The sequence below is a fragment of the Filobasidium floriforme genome, assembly GCF_021052385.1.
Source record: "Filobasidium floriforme strain CBS 6241 chromosome Unknown HD553scaffold_15, whole genome shotgun sequence".
Taxonomy (NCBI): Eukaryota; Fungi; Basidiomycota; class Tremellomycetes; order Filobasidiales; family Filobasidiaceae; genus Filobasidium; species Filobasidium floriforme.
In genome coordinates, this window is record NW_025763636.1 from 289,119 (window position 1) to 303,169 (window position 14,051).

A 14,051-nucleotide genomic window follows, 5' to 3' on the forward strand; every position below is an offset into this window, starting at 1 on the left:
TGCAAACATCAAAGGGCAAGACAAGGGAAGGAAACCGCCAGGTAGTAAACCAAATCCGAGATTGCAGATGGGCTCTGCTCCCCGGCTTCACATTCTCGCACCAGCCATACCTGAGCCGTCGCAGTCATCGGAAGCAGGTTTCACCATCGATGGTGCATCGATTGATTCTTACCCGGATTCTCGAACATATCAGGGTTGAGTCTAACTTTTGTGTCCCCCACAATCTCTAGGGCACGAATTAGGAGCGTAGCCCCTACTGTTGATACCCACCAGAATGTAGCTGAAGTATCATCTGACTGAAGAAAGCTCGGTTTTAGCTATAGTTTAGTTACTCTGTAGATTTGCTGATCTGTATAGTGGCCTAGATAGACAAAGTCATATCGCTTGGACGAGGCAGCAACGATACATGCGCTTGTTCAGTCAGAGTGCGATTCATCTGCAAAATGGTCAAACCATTCCCGAGAATCTTTCACTGCTGATCCGTATCTGTTTTGCTGAATGAATGAATGAATGAAAGGAAATTGGTGAAACAGAGTCAACAATTGCTCAACTCCGCTGGAACGATATTGCAGTGATACGGCAGCTGAAGCTCTATGAACCACTGTCCTGAGATACGATTAGGAGTGGTGTCATCTGCATTGTCAAATACTCAGTCTTATTCCGCATCAGTCTCGTGACGTCGAGTCCGGCATGAGTATCAGTACGTCATTCGATTTGAAATTTGCTATTCTTACAATAATAATGAAAGGAATTCGAAGCTTCTCAACTATACTATCCTCAGATTTCTTCAACCTTCCTACGTTATCCAGTCGAAAGCCGCGGCTGAGTGGAAGAAAGGATTTGGAGGGTTCTCGCGAAGCTGTGTTACTGAAGACTGATATATATAAGCCTGCATGGGGAACGTCACCTCGAAAGCGTAGAGGAGAAATGATTTGGATTCATACCGATTGCGGTTCTCCATTATTCCCACCTGCCCATAGCTATGAGTAACTCTTCTACCAACCACGACAACAGGTCATATTCACATGGACTACATAATATTTCGGTCGAACCGGTCGAACAATTACCTCGGAGCTTATCGGAAGCATACATATCCTCGTTCGACCACCAATATCAAGTCACTGTCTCACAGCCTCACCTTGGCGAGACGTCCATCAGTAGTAGTGTCAACGACCAGATACACGGGCTCGAGTCTCTTCCATTGCCCGAAAAACCCCCAAGCTTCGACGAATTCACTGCTGCAAGCGAGGCTTTACAAAGAGGGATTTTTAATAAGCTAGAGCGAGAGGTATGGGATCGCATCAATGGTGACACAAAGACCCGGATTAAGCGGTGGTTGGGCAAAGGTTTCAAGGAAGGAGATGAAACCTACAAAGACTTCATCTCTACCTTGTTGAAGATCTTGCAGTCTGGAGGCGGACAATTCCAGTACGGCGATAAGTCCTTGTTTTGTCGTTGTTGTCCTGGAGAATATCTACCAAACAAAGTTAGGCAATGCGATCGCATCCTTATCATTGTAGCGGGAAAGAGAAAAGTAGGTGATGTCGTGGGCTGTCAGCAATGCCGAGACGCAAGAAAGAGTCTCCGTACGAAGGAGCAGGGGGAACATCAGATTTCACAAAACCCAGTCACTAAGGATGACCCTACGCATCCCCCACATTCTAGCTCGAATAGTCTTAGCGGAATGATTACCATCGGCGACGATCCGGAGCAACCATCATCGTATCAAAGCTGCACATTCCCGACAAGTTTCAGCCCAAAGACCTGTAAAGAACCCCGGAAAACACCGCGAGAACCCAAACGAGAGGTACGTCAACAAAGACCTCTAGACTCACCGAAGAAGTTGCTCCGGCCTGCGCAGTCCGTATCTGAGTCGGATCCCTGCCATCTTTCCTGGGGAGATCTCGATGCTCTCACCCAAGCATATCTACAGCACCATCATGACAGTGCGCTTCTTTACGTCTTGCAGAGAGGCTATAAAAGTCTAGCAACCAGTGCGCCGATGCCACTTGGGGGTCAAAACTTCAGCTGGAAGCGTTGCGCAGACCGACACTGCCCGAGAGTACTCATGTTTCGAAGCCACACCGATGGAGAGACCCATCCGCTCGCCGACAGAAGCCTTTGTCAGCACTGCACGGATTAAGGCAAGGTGATTGCGTGAAGGCAGTGGAAGGGAGAGTGCATATTTGTGCGGCAGGTGAACCGGTTTCATATATGGAAATAGATCTCTTTTCACAAAGAGATGCATGTTGGTTGTAAGATATGATATCAAGTAGGGTTGCATTCCGTACAAGTGAATAAGGGTCTGGTTATGGTGTCCCAGCGGCAGCAAAACTTGCCTCGAGTGACTTGACGAAAGTCGATTTGGAGGCCTTCAATCTGATCCAACGAGGGCAGAATTACAGGCTTGGTAAGGCTCGCTTGTATGAGCGAAGTTCATTGCGTAGTGTAAGTGAATTGCATCGGCACAGTTGCCCAGTGCGATGACATGACCTCGATGATGTGACCAAAATTACTTCAGAAGTCATCACATCCTCGATCAGGGAACAGTCTTGGCAGGCATCTCGAGTTTTACCTTAGAGGTGTAGCTCCGTGGCGATGACTTTAAATGAAGATCGTCTCGATCGAACCATCTGGCTACATGTCGCGATATTCAGAATCCTTACGACCCACGAAGTAACACTAAAGAATGCATATTACATTATTCAAGCAGGATTCCGAGAACGTCAATCTCTGACGATATCGAAGTTGACTTGGTAGACGACCTCTTGAGTCTCGAGTTTGGGACGATTTCGCAGTATTGGGAAAATCTCCTGAACCCATAGCATATCTTCCGGCACGGTAAATTTGACTTGCGCTTACTTCCAGATGAGAAGAGCTGGCGGATACATTGAGAACGCATTTGGGAGGTGGATCGGAGGAGTTTTCGATGATCGATCGTCATCGCTGGACAGCTTGAACAACGCGCGCTTGTACCGCCAAGTCGCCTTCTCATGAATAGGTATACTCGCAATATATAAAGCATTTCACGGATTCGAGAGCGAATGGGTTCCCTCTCTCATCATAGTCTCAGCTTACGAAGCGAAATCTGCGCATGTTTGTCCCGGGGCGCGACTCAAGGGAACCGGTGACAGTACGAAGAAGCATGATTCAATGAAAGGAGGTCTTGTGGCTCTACTCCGTCTGTATGTACAAAGGGTGAACAATACTGCGACGGCTAAGTAAGGTGTTGGCTTTCCTGATGCAGGGCAAATGCGGTGATACAACCACATACTCCCAGTGGTGGCGATCGACAGAATCATAACTTCAATCATGTTCCGGACATCGATCGACATGACGCAAACAGACGAAACATCGCCTCATGCCATCACCGGTGTTTCTCATCAGCGTTCGAGCGCTCACCACACCCGCTGGCCAAGAACACGAGGAGGGATGTCAACCACGCCAGCAAGTATATATGATACCGCATACAATCAGTACCCCCCGTCGCCTACGATTGCAACAGAAGCAATGACCGGTCATACTGGCCAATCCTTGGACGATCTTAGCTTTTTCGAGCCATCGCTGGAGACCTCAGGTGTAGATCCCCCAGGCAGAGTAGTGGATACAACGTATGCTCAAGCTTCTGGACACGATGAATCAAGTCTTTCAACCACGCCAACCGGTCGCATTCGGGTAGTACCTGAGGGGCAATCGCAGTATCAGGACCCTTTCCACGGCGAGGTTGAATCGGCTCTCGCATTTTCTCTTCCGACAACATCAGGGCTATGGCGGGACGGGCATAGGGGCGACGCAGTACAATGGAACGACGTTGAGGCCCAATCAAGACGCTACCTAACTACTTTCCTGAAAAAACATGGTATCAGAGCGGGTGATGCGGAAGATAGAAAGGTCCGAGAGAGCTTGCACAGTGGTCTGGCGGGGAACGGTCGCTTTGTGGCTTGTGGAAAAGTGTTTCTGTGCGGGCTCTGCGACGGAAAAGAGACAGTGCCGGGGTGCGGAGACATTCTTGTTCGCATGGAACATCATGGGTCCATTCGGTCCAAAGAGTTGAGTTGTCGAAAGTGCGACGCGAGGGCGGCAACCAAGGCGCCAGGGTCGGTTGAAAGCAGAGAAGCGAGACCTCTCGAGTATCCGATCGGGTCCGGTGTCGATCAAGCGGTTTCTCATTCGTCTCCACATATGTCGGTCCCCGACTGGGCATCGAGCGACATGCCCTCGATGCATGAAACGGCATCATCTCCAATACATTTCGGATATGGAACCGCCTCCCAAGAGATCAGGACCTATGCGCCGATGTCAGTCTACCTGCACAGTTCCGAGGAGCTGTCACAGCAGTTTGTTCAGGAGATGATAGGTATGTCGGCTGCCGCATGGAAGCACGGTAAGCCTGTTTTTGTTGCTGATAAATCTGTGCGCTTCCAGCGGGCCCTTCTGCGATCGGCAGCGAAGCGCCCGAGGCGGTGATATGGACGCAGGTCGAAAGAAGGTCCAAGATATTCTTATTAGAATGGCTTCAAAAGGTAGAAGCGACTGCAGATGAAGAGAGCGAATTCCTGCAGAGGTTCAGCACGGGACTGAAGACGGACGGGAACTTTACCTTTAAAGGGCAAGGATTTCGCTGCAGCCGATGCGCGAAATGCAAGCGGATCCTTGCACGTCTGGGTTACTGGGCGATGTCGGGTAGATATGCAACGATACCTTGTGCCCATTGTGCCAGGAATAGAAAAGACCGGGAAAAGCGGTTGAGCGAGAAGACACTTCGCCAGGACAAAGCTTCGTCGGGCGCAGGTCAAGGTTCTCCGATGTAGAAAGATTGTAATACCTATATGTGGTAGTCAGAGATGTTATGTAGTAGAAAATACCGATTGGCAATAAATAAACACAGTCGCAGCGACTGGAATTTCGAATTCAGCAGGATATGGAAGAAGGCTTTGATCGTGCCCGGCGTCGCCATAACATATTGGTGTGCAATACGTTTCCATTAGGTCGCGGCATCTCCTCCTAATCTGATATCTATATGACGTGTAGCAAGAGCAACATCATTTACAGTCTGCCCTGGAGTTGAATGCATATCGAGCTCGAAGCCTGCCTGCGAAAAACCAAGGTGAGACGTCCCTCTTCTGATCCCGTCACACACGCACCCAAACTTGATTACGTCAGCAGAATCCTCGCAGACTCTCGATCGAGATCACTACTACTCTTCAACCTCGTTGTTTGATATCATCGTTTTAGTTGTGCACTGGCCCAAGAACATACGCTCAAGCTACTACCGAAAGGCAAAATAGATAGTCGCGATAGTCGTCATGTCGGAATCCAGACGTGCCACGGTGGCAGAGGCCTCTCCGTCTCCCGAACCAGAGCAGCAGACGACCCAAGAGGAAACAACGGTAACCGATGTTCCTCCTCTTCCTGACGAACCAGAACCCATATCGACAGCTCCACCATTACCCGAAGAGCCTGAACCTGAATCTGAAGCGAAAGGACAAGAAGCAACGGGCCAGGACGATGAGGTATGGGATCCTGCGGCCGAGACGGATCTGAAAGGGAGAAAGGCGGTAGAGGAAAAGAAGGCTGGAGACCAAAACGATACGGGCGGATGGCAGGCCGTCTGGGCACCAACAGCGAACGGTAAGTCATCTTCCAGCTGAAAAGCTTGTATGAGGGCTGGTAGCTGAAGGTTAGTCACCGACCCTTGTTAGCCTACTACTTCTGGAACGCAAAGACGGGCGAGACGACTTGGACGAACCCGCTCGCACCACCTCCTACAACCGGACCTTCCTCTCAACCACCTCTTCCGGTTGAACAGCCTCCATTACCTGATGAACAACCGCCTTTACCTACCGAACAACCCCCTCTCCCTGAAGCGATTCCGTCGCTTCCCGCGGCCTCAACTTGGGGTCAGGCATACAGCGCTCCTTCATCCTCCTCGTACACCGCCAATCCGGCTCTTCCGGCAGACAACGGTCTCCCCCCTATCGACCCCGCTTTGTCTCACCTCCTCCCGAAACACCAACAAGTCGGTTCCAACTTCCAATCCGCATCTTTCAACGCCCGGACCGGTCGGTTCACCCCGGCCGACTATCAATACACCGTAGACCATCTGGACGAGGCCAACCGAGCCAAGAGACAGGAAGGTGTATTCTTCGATGTGAGCGAGTGGGAGAAGAAGAGGGAGAGCGAGTGGCAGGAGAGGAAGAGAAAGGAGATGGAAGGTGGAGCTGAGGACAGGACCAAGAACAAGTTGACAAAGGCGGATATGGTGAGCCAATCGGGACGGCTGGTGAAAGGAGGACATTAGTGGGATCGAAGCTGATCCGAGAATCTTCTTTTCTATAATCTCGCAGGATCGATTCCGGCAGAAGAAGCAGGAAAAGAAGGCCCGAAATAACGCTTGGCTACGAGGTTGAACTGGGTTTCACGTGGATTTCTATTGTATGATCACCATCTGTCTCGTATAGCAAACGAGACACTCTAGATCACCTCAATCTCAAGATCGCTATCCCCTTCTTCCTCCTCGCCATCGGCTCCATTCTGGCCGTTGACACGGACCAGGCCCTCGACGACGTCCTTTTGCGTATCCTGCCCTTCGTCTCGTTTCAACAACCCTACCAACCTGATCATCTGATCCTGAATCTTGTCGTCCTTCTCGGCCTCGTTGGCGAGCTTGATGACGGTATACGTCCCTCGTTCTCGTAATGATGCTCGCCCGGTGAAGCCTGGAGACCATCAGATCAGTCTCGTGATACGACCCATACAAACTTAGATGTCAAGGAAGAGACAGGAGGAAGGTACGTACTGGTGGCGAGCAACAGCAAGATCTCGACGCACATCATCCTCAGTACAGGATCCCGCTCGCGAACCTTGTCCGGGCCCAAGAATTGCAACGTCTCTGGTAGAGCGTCGCCCTCCTGCGACGTCAACCAGCATGACGATATCAGTATTGACCTGACAAGCGAGTTGGACCCTCGGGTATCATTCTTAGCCCGAGACTGACCTCGATATCGATCTCCTCGGGTCCCATCAACGGGGACAAAACCCAGGGCAGCACGTCCACGCCCTTGATCTTTCTCTTGGGGTCTGTCGGGTGTTGCACTCGATCGGCTGCAGATTCACGCGCAAAACGTCTTGTTCAGCAACGACAAGCGAAAAGACTCCAGACGAGAGAGCTACCGGACTCACCCTCGGTAGCGAGTAAGAACGGATGGCTAGCCCTATCCATCGCCGCATTCTTGATACACCCCAGTGCACCTCCGCGCCGGATAGTATCCGGGTGTTCAGTGTAAACGACGATCTTGGTCAATAGGGGTTCGTCTTCCGGCGATATGGTTTCAGGCGTGATAGGTGTTGGGAAGGCCGGGAAGGGAAGGAGGAGGAGAGGACGGGTTGAAGGGACCTGTGAATCGGATCGCATTCGTACCGGGACGAATTACATTAGTTATTCTGAACATCCGGTATCTTAGCGACTACCTATCAGCCCGTGACTGACCATACTGATGTTGGCAAACACGCTAGCCAAGAAATGCACTGTCCCCTTCCTCTTCGCCCCCTCTACCGCCTTGGCAACCCCCTCGCTAGACCCGTCTTCGAACGCCTGCACGAGCGCTCTTACGGCTTCTACACGGGGCACGGTAGTCCCCTCGGCTTCCATCTCGCTACGATATCCAGGGTGGATGGTAGAGGAACCTGAGCGGGAGAGGGGGAAATAATATGGCGGTGGAGGGATCTTATTTGACGACGAGTCCGAGTTGCCAGTCGAGTCCGTGGAAGAAGAAGTAGCGGGGATGGAGATGATGGGGATGGTCAAGTTGGAAAGCAACGGGGTGAGGGATGGATGGAAGGTGATGTTCGAAAGCAGCATGGCGGCTAGTGATGACAGAGTTGCCGTATGCGTCTGTAATATTTTATGTCACCAAAAGTAGATGAGACAAGGGGAAAGAGCGCAGCGTAATGATTCAGCAAGTGTCATCATAGGCGAAAGAAAGAGGTCGCAAGAGCTCACAGCGGTGAAAGAGACGAGAAATGCTAGGAACTCTTCGTCCACGAGATGCTTGGCCACAAGAATGCTATCGCTCAGGTTGACTAGCGAGGAGAAGGCATCGTGTGCGATCATCTACATAGTCACAGGTTATGATGTCGCAAATTAGCCTTGTTAGCATTCGCAAATCAACCTTCTAAAAGAAGAACATTGTGACTCACCGCCTGATCCCGACAGAGCGTCTTCAGATCCTCCAACATCTCCACCTTAGCCCTCTCCGACTCAGAAACTCCCGTCCCCTTTCCAGCTTGCAGATCCTTCCATACGGGAGTCCCGCCGCTGGGTACGAAGATGTTCCTGGACGCAGCGGTCTTGGGGGTGTGACCGGCGAGGTTGGCGAGTGCTAGTTCTCTCGCATCGGGGTTGGGAGCGTGGAGGAACTGGAAGAGCTCGCTGAGTCCCGACATTTTGTGAACGCTTTTTGAGATGTTTATATGTGATGATCTAAGAGCTGTTGAAACGTTGATTTGAGTCCACTCTGACTTGTGTCTTTCGGAACTCTCCCAACTTTTGCAAGACGAAAGTGGAGCATATTCAAAGTTCGAAAGAGCGAGGAACCTCGAGCGATGAAAGGTGGAGGTCAGTCCATGTTTTGAATATCACGTGATATGGAACACACGGGGGGACCTCAAAGGTACCTCTTCGAACTCTTCTCTAAAACAAGATCAACCTTGGTAACGACCGTCTTCGAAGCCATATACCATTCAAGTCTAACTCGCACAATGTCCTCAAACTTCCAATTTCCCCCGGGTCTCAAGCCGGCTGCGGCCCCCGGCCAGGGCGGTGGTCCTCAACAGCCCGGACAGGACGAAGAAGCCCGAGCAGCTCAAATGCAGGCAAAACAGCAGGAAGAGGAGATGCGGAGAGGGATGTTAGGTCAGATCCTGGAGCCTAGCGCTAGGGAGCGATGTAAGCAGAACCCTTCTTGGTCCTATCCATACCTTTCGACAGCTGACGTTTCGCACCTAATCTCGAATCGAAACGACCCGTAGTGTCCCGGATAGCAATGATCAGACCCTCTCAAGCCGAAGCTATCGAGCGACAACTGATCAACCTGGCCAGATCGGGACAGTTGACGAGAAAGCTAGGAGATGACGAGCTGAGGTCGATGTTGGAACAGGTGAGTTTCGCCGGCGTCGCGATGGGTTCCCTGTCCGTCTGCTGATCAGAGGTACCTATCCTGTGCTTTATATTCTCTCTTGCTATCTATGCTGGTTGGAAAATGGTAGCTATCATCCTCGCAACCGAAACCTACCCAACAATCTGCCGTACAGCCCAACTCTCGAACCAAGTCGCTAGGAGGGGGAATCACAGTATGTACCGATTGCTTCTCATCCCCCTTTCCCCGCTGCATTCGCCGGAAGTTATCGATTGATGGCATGATATGATGATACATGTGACTGACCCGTTTTGTGTATGCATTTCGCGGGAGCGTAGATACAGAGGAAGAGGGATGAATCGGATTCGGACGAATACGACCTCTAAGTGATCTACGCTAGAAGGATTCGGATCAGGATTACGGTCTGTAACAGTAAGGTTTATCAGACATGAATATGCAGTCACACAGCAACAAACCACGGCGAAAGACTTCGGATTAGTAAAGCATGAGAGCTCGTGTCGTTTCGAGGTTGAACACTATGGGTATGGTGGTCGTTCTCGGGCGAACAGTTGCAATCGGCTACTGTTCGACGCATGCAGACAAACAACCTTCTTCACCGAGCACGACATCGCTAAACCCCGTTTAACGATCTGTAGCATCGGCATCGTCGGGCCAAGGCCTTTTGCTACTTCAACAGAGCTTCTCTGCCGAGATTCCAAGCTCCGGGCAGACCGAATGGGTGTGTCTAAAGCAAGAAGCTCGATTTGACAACTATGTCGTCTCCTGGGACAACGGAGACGCTTAAACCAGAATGGCCATTGTTATGGGAATGCTGACACTTGCAGAGCTTTGAGACTCCGGGACTGGCACAGAGGTGTTTCAGGGCTAAGAAGCTTGTTTCGCCATGACGCCATGTTGAGGAACGATAAAGGAAGTTCTCGAGTAGGATCGTGTGGAGTACGACGGGAGGTCGGTAAGATCAGATGAGGCGGCCTCGACTCACAAGCGAGATAACGTGGTAATCGACTGATGAAGGAAGAGATGCCGAGAGGAATTCATGGGTAGTAGGACGGAAAAGACGCCGTGCAGCTTGTTCGTAACCACGTTTCCAGAAGTGGCACCTGTAAGGGGTAGTCATAACTCATACCAGTCCAAGACGCATGGGCCTGAACAACAGCAAATATTGACCGCAACCCTTTGGGGACAGGGGTCATGGCGAGGATGTGATTGTCGCGATCAATCGCTGCCAAGCCAATCAAGGAGAAGTAGGCAACAGCCGAACTTTTCTTGATAACAAAAGAGTTGCGATCGGCATGACGGCCCGAGTTGTGAGCTGGATTTGATATCTCGATTCCGGACACCGACACAGGTCTTTGAAGGATCCCCCTGACCAAGGGGGGTGGCGATGCGTCTCGAAGTATTGCGTGCGAGGGAGCTCCTTTGTGTGACGCCATTAAGGTGGCATCGAAGTGGTCTCGTCTCACGGCGTCGAGGTTTGTTATATATACAAGTGAAAGTATAGGAAGAGTTACCGATCTTCGTGTCGGCGTCGTGGGTATATCTTCAACTGAACACACGAGTAGACAGGACCATCCGCTTCTGTCACACCATCCTGATACCTCGAGCTATCTGTATTATCGCAACCATGCCGGATTCTGCATCTTCGACGCCCATCTCTCCAAAGAAAAGTAAATTCCAGCGCAACCGATCCCCCAAAAGGTCTTGGGCCGCACCACCGCGAACTTACAGCTCTGGGTACCAGAACAGCTCTGATGCCCAGCGAAAACTACAAGAAAAGAAACCCGACCACGGCAACGACGACCATTACTTTTACGAAGTAGCTGGGACCGTTACAATGCTGACAAAGGAACCAGGTACAGGAAATCTAGACGCGTTTCCATGGGAGAGGTATCCCAGTAAAGCCGGCTCCAGCTCCGAAATCATCGATGGCTCTTCGAACGGCGGCTTAAACGCTTGGAATCAAGAATCTGCCAATTCGAGCGTAATCGACCCAGAGGCCAGCAGTTCCACCAAGGGAAAAGCTTGATCAATGATTTTTTTGTGCGAAATTCGTATGTACGAGGGAGTGACCATCATGATGGATCATGTACACTTTGAACCATGTGAAATTTAAAAGATTGAGCCATGCGAGGTTGGGCTGTTTCAGGTCGAAACGGTCGTCTGACCACGTCGCGCTAGACTAGTTGTGATGGTGTGACGCGTGAGAAAGCGAATTTGAGCTTCAACTCCAGCACACACCGAGCCTCTCGCGCCTCTCTCACACAACCTGCTCAAACGATATCCGAGGTAGAGATCGTCGATACAACCCCAAATCACGCAGACATTCTCGCCCTTCCGCTCTTTACATCTCGTCTTCGTCAGAGTAAACGGTACGCTTATCACACCACCCGGTCACCCTCACACACGTCCCGAACCGGAACGCTCAATCGATACGATAAACGCTCCACGCGTGCTTTTGTTCGCGAACAGGTCTTCACCTTTACTATCATCCATACCCCCCTTTCCACTACACGGCCGGTGAGTTGGCATGGGAGTTGCAGTAGTCACCAGGATATCCCGTAGGAGGAAGGTTGCTGATTCGAAGGTGGAACGGCGCTATCTTGGGGTTCGGGTGCAATCGACGTGATTTATGGGTGGTGATCAGTCTAGGGAATATGTAAGTCGAACGATCAAAGTCTCATACGATCAAGGTCGCGATCTGACCGACTAAACTGCTCACTGCCATCTCGTGCACGCCCCTATCCCGAATCTTGTTTCGGTCTTACGTTCCAATCTCTCTGCCGATGCGACCTTCAATACAACTACAGACAAAACAACAACAATGGGTAGGTCGCAATCGATCGACCTCATTCCTCGCATCTTTCGCATCGACTGAACATCCCGAACCTTTCTCTTCATTCACGATCACCAGGTCTCAACTTCTCAAAGCTCTTCAACAACATGTTCGGGAAGAAGGAGATGCGTGAGCATCACAGCCTGCCGCCCTTCCAGGCTGTTGTTCGGCGCGCTGACGTGTTCTGGTGGAGGGGTGTATAGGAATCTTGATGGTCGGTCTCGATGCCGCTGGTAAGACCACCATCTTGTACAAGTTGAAGTTGGGAGAGATCGTCACCACGATTCCTACTATCGGTGAGTCTCCCGCTTCGACATCTGATTCCGATCTGCCTTCTCAGGTTGGCAACCGGAAATCGGAATGTTGAGTGGAGATGCTGATCCTGATTCGATCCCGGTTTGCAACGCACGCAGGATTCAACGTCGAGACCGTCGACTACAAGAACATTTCCTTCACCGTGTGGGACGTTGGTGGTCAGGACAAGATCAGGCCTTTGTGGCGACACTGTCAGTAATAGCCCCGCCTTCTACCTGGTTGTCGAAAACGAAAACAGAAGATGGATCGCTGATCTGTGGGGTGTTTCGTGTGCGGACGATATAGACTTCCAAAACACCCAGGGTATCATCTTCGTCGTCGACTCGAACGATAGGGACCGAGTTGCCGAGGCCAGGGAAGAGCGTGAGTTCTCCTGCCTGCTCACCCATCTACTTACATGGTGGTTCCATTCGTCGATTCTGACATCACGAACGCATTGGCTTCATGTGATAATAGTCCAGCGAATGTTGAGCGAGGACGAGTTGAGGGATGCTCTTTTGCTCGTTTTCGCCAACAAGCAGGATCTTCCCAACGCCATGAACGCTGCCGACCTCACCAACAAGCTCGGACTGCCCTCTTTGCAGTGAGTCGGACTGTATTACGTGTTCGAAAGAGACCTTTGCTGACGGGATGCCGTGTATCTGTAGGAGCCGACAATGGTACATCCAGGCCGCTTGTGCTACTTCCGGTGACGGTCTTTACGAGGGTTTGGAATGGGTCAGTCTTGGTGTCCACTTTGTAATGTCGTCTGTGCGATCTGGAGCTAATGTGTGCGTGGTGTCTTTGTAGCTGTCGCTCAACCTCCGAAAGCGTGAGAAGTAGAGAGAGGGATGACGAGAGGATTGTATGAGGAGACCAGGAGGGGAAGCGGTTAAGGGCTTAGGCGGTTGGAATAGGCCATTGCTCTCTCGTCACGACAGCTGGATAAAATCGCCACGAGCTAGCGAGCGAGGAGCGGATCTGTTCAGTCGACTGAGGCCCGAGGCCCGTTTCGGGAGGAGCCAGGGAGCATCTGGTAGTTTTGTGTTCTTTACTTTGATTCTTTTCCCCATATCTTTTGTTTCGCGGCTAGTTAGAATATCTTGGTTGTCAAGCAGCAGTTGATAACGATAAACGCCTTCTCCATGCTTGGATCGTGTGTTGTTTGTCTGATCCTTGCATGATGACCGGGGGCAAGAAGGGAAAGACCGCGTCCGGACATTGCAATTTTAGGATGTCCGCGTTTTGGCTTCGATCTCACAAATTGTCAACACCCGACACTGAGGTGCGTACGAAGATATGGTGGAACGAGACGATGGCATAATTGGTCTGGACATGATAATAAATAGTTCGCTATAATAACGAGAATTGTAGGACGGAAAGCGAAGCCTGCAGACCACGCCGAGCGACAAAGGGTCGTAACCCCGCACCCGACTGTGTCGAAACACCAAATCCATCAAGCATTTTGAAAGTCCTTTTTTACTAAATTTCGCTCTTCTTCGACGCCATGTAGGGTTATACCATCCACATTATGAAAGCGAGACGTATCTGAGCGGATCATCTCGCCGGCTATGGCCCTTGGTTATAAGTCGAAGTCGTGTAAGATGAAGAAAAGGAGAAAAGAGGGCGCGGGTTAGGAAGAGTGGGTGATGATTGCTTTCGAGCTGGATTATATACTCGCCCAAGAGCTCACGAACACGCGAGGAAGCGACGTGTCACGTGAAAATCTCGACCAGAAAGATGACGATCGACGGGAGGACTCCGAT

The 14,051-nt window shown here is 51.0% G+C and overlaps 6 protein-coding genes across 6 annotated transcripts; 5 read left to right on the plus strand and 1 right to left on the minus strand.

The window, feature by feature from the left end:
- Positions 1-982: 982 nt before the first annotated feature.
- HD553DRAFT_324895 (uncharacterized protein) lies at positions 983-2,997 on the plus strand (the record flags this gene model as incomplete). Its single annotated transcript, XM_046181541.1, has 4 exons — positions 983-1,807; positions 1,970-2,123; positions 2,324-2,448; positions 2,869-2,997. The coding sequence occupies 4 exons, from the start codon at positions 983-985 to the stop codon at positions 2,995-2,997; spliced, it is 1,233 nt and encodes a 410-aa protein (XP_046035398.1).
- A 315-nt stretch (positions 2,998-3,312) lies between these two features.
- Positions 3,313-4,811, plus strand: HD553DRAFT_324896 (uncharacterized protein; the record flags this gene model as incomplete). The annotated part of the gene is made up of 2 exons (XM_046181542.1): positions 3,313-4,384; positions 4,426-4,811. 2 exons carry the CDS (start codon positions 3,313-3,315, stop codon positions 4,809-4,811), a joined length of 1,458 nt encoding a protein of 485 aa, XP_046035399.1.
- Positions 4,812-5,058: 247 nt separating this feature from the next.
- On the plus strand, positions 5,059-6,455 carry HD553DRAFT_61278 (uncharacterized protein). The gene is made up of 4 exons (XM_046184362.1): positions 5,059-5,107; positions 5,167-5,631; positions 5,703-6,262; positions 6,348-6,455. Exons 2-4 carry the CDS (start codon positions 5,307-5,309, stop codon positions 6,408-6,410), a joined length of 948 nt encoding a protein of 315 aa, XP_046035400.1. The 5' UTR covers positions 5,059-5,107; positions 5,167-5,306; the 3' UTR covers positions 6,411-6,455.
- Positions 6,456-6,474: 19 nt separating this feature from the next.
- On the minus strand, positions 6,475-8,445 carry HD553DRAFT_273878 (cytoplasm protein; the record flags this gene model as incomplete). The annotated part of the gene is made up of 7 exons (XM_046177839.1): positions 6,475-6,719; positions 6,800-6,911; positions 6,998-7,104; positions 7,183-7,396; positions 7,490-7,894; positions 8,003-8,113; positions 8,200-8,445. 7 exons carry the CDS (start codon positions 8,443-8,445, stop codon positions 6,475-6,477), a joined length of 1,440 nt encoding a protein of 479 aa, XP_046035401.1.
- Positions 8,446-8,760: 315 nt separating this feature from the next.
- HD553DRAFT_343378 (double-stranded DNA-binding domain-containing protein) lies at positions 8,761-9,523 on the plus strand (the record flags this gene model as incomplete). The annotated part of the gene is made up of 4 exons (XM_046182868.1): positions 8,761-8,947; positions 9,031-9,158; positions 9,268-9,351; positions 9,476-9,523. The coding sequence occupies 4 exons, from the start codon at positions 8,761-8,763 to the stop codon at positions 9,521-9,523; spliced, it is 447 nt and encodes a 148-aa protein (XP_046035402.1).
- A 2,456-nt stretch (positions 9,524-11,979) lies between these two features.
- Positions 11,980-13,128, plus strand: HD553DRAFT_329185 (ADP-ribosylation factor; the record flags this gene model as incomplete). The annotated part of the gene is made up of 8 exons (XM_046181911.1): positions 11,980-11,983; positions 12,070-12,120; positions 12,195-12,287; positions 12,405-12,497; positions 12,592-12,669; positions 12,763-12,889; positions 12,954-13,023; positions 13,096-13,128. 8 exons carry the CDS (start codon positions 11,980-11,982, stop codon positions 13,126-13,128), a joined length of 549 nt encoding a protein of 182 aa, XP_046035403.1.
- Between the last annotated feature and the right edge of the window lie 923 nt (positions 13,129-14,051).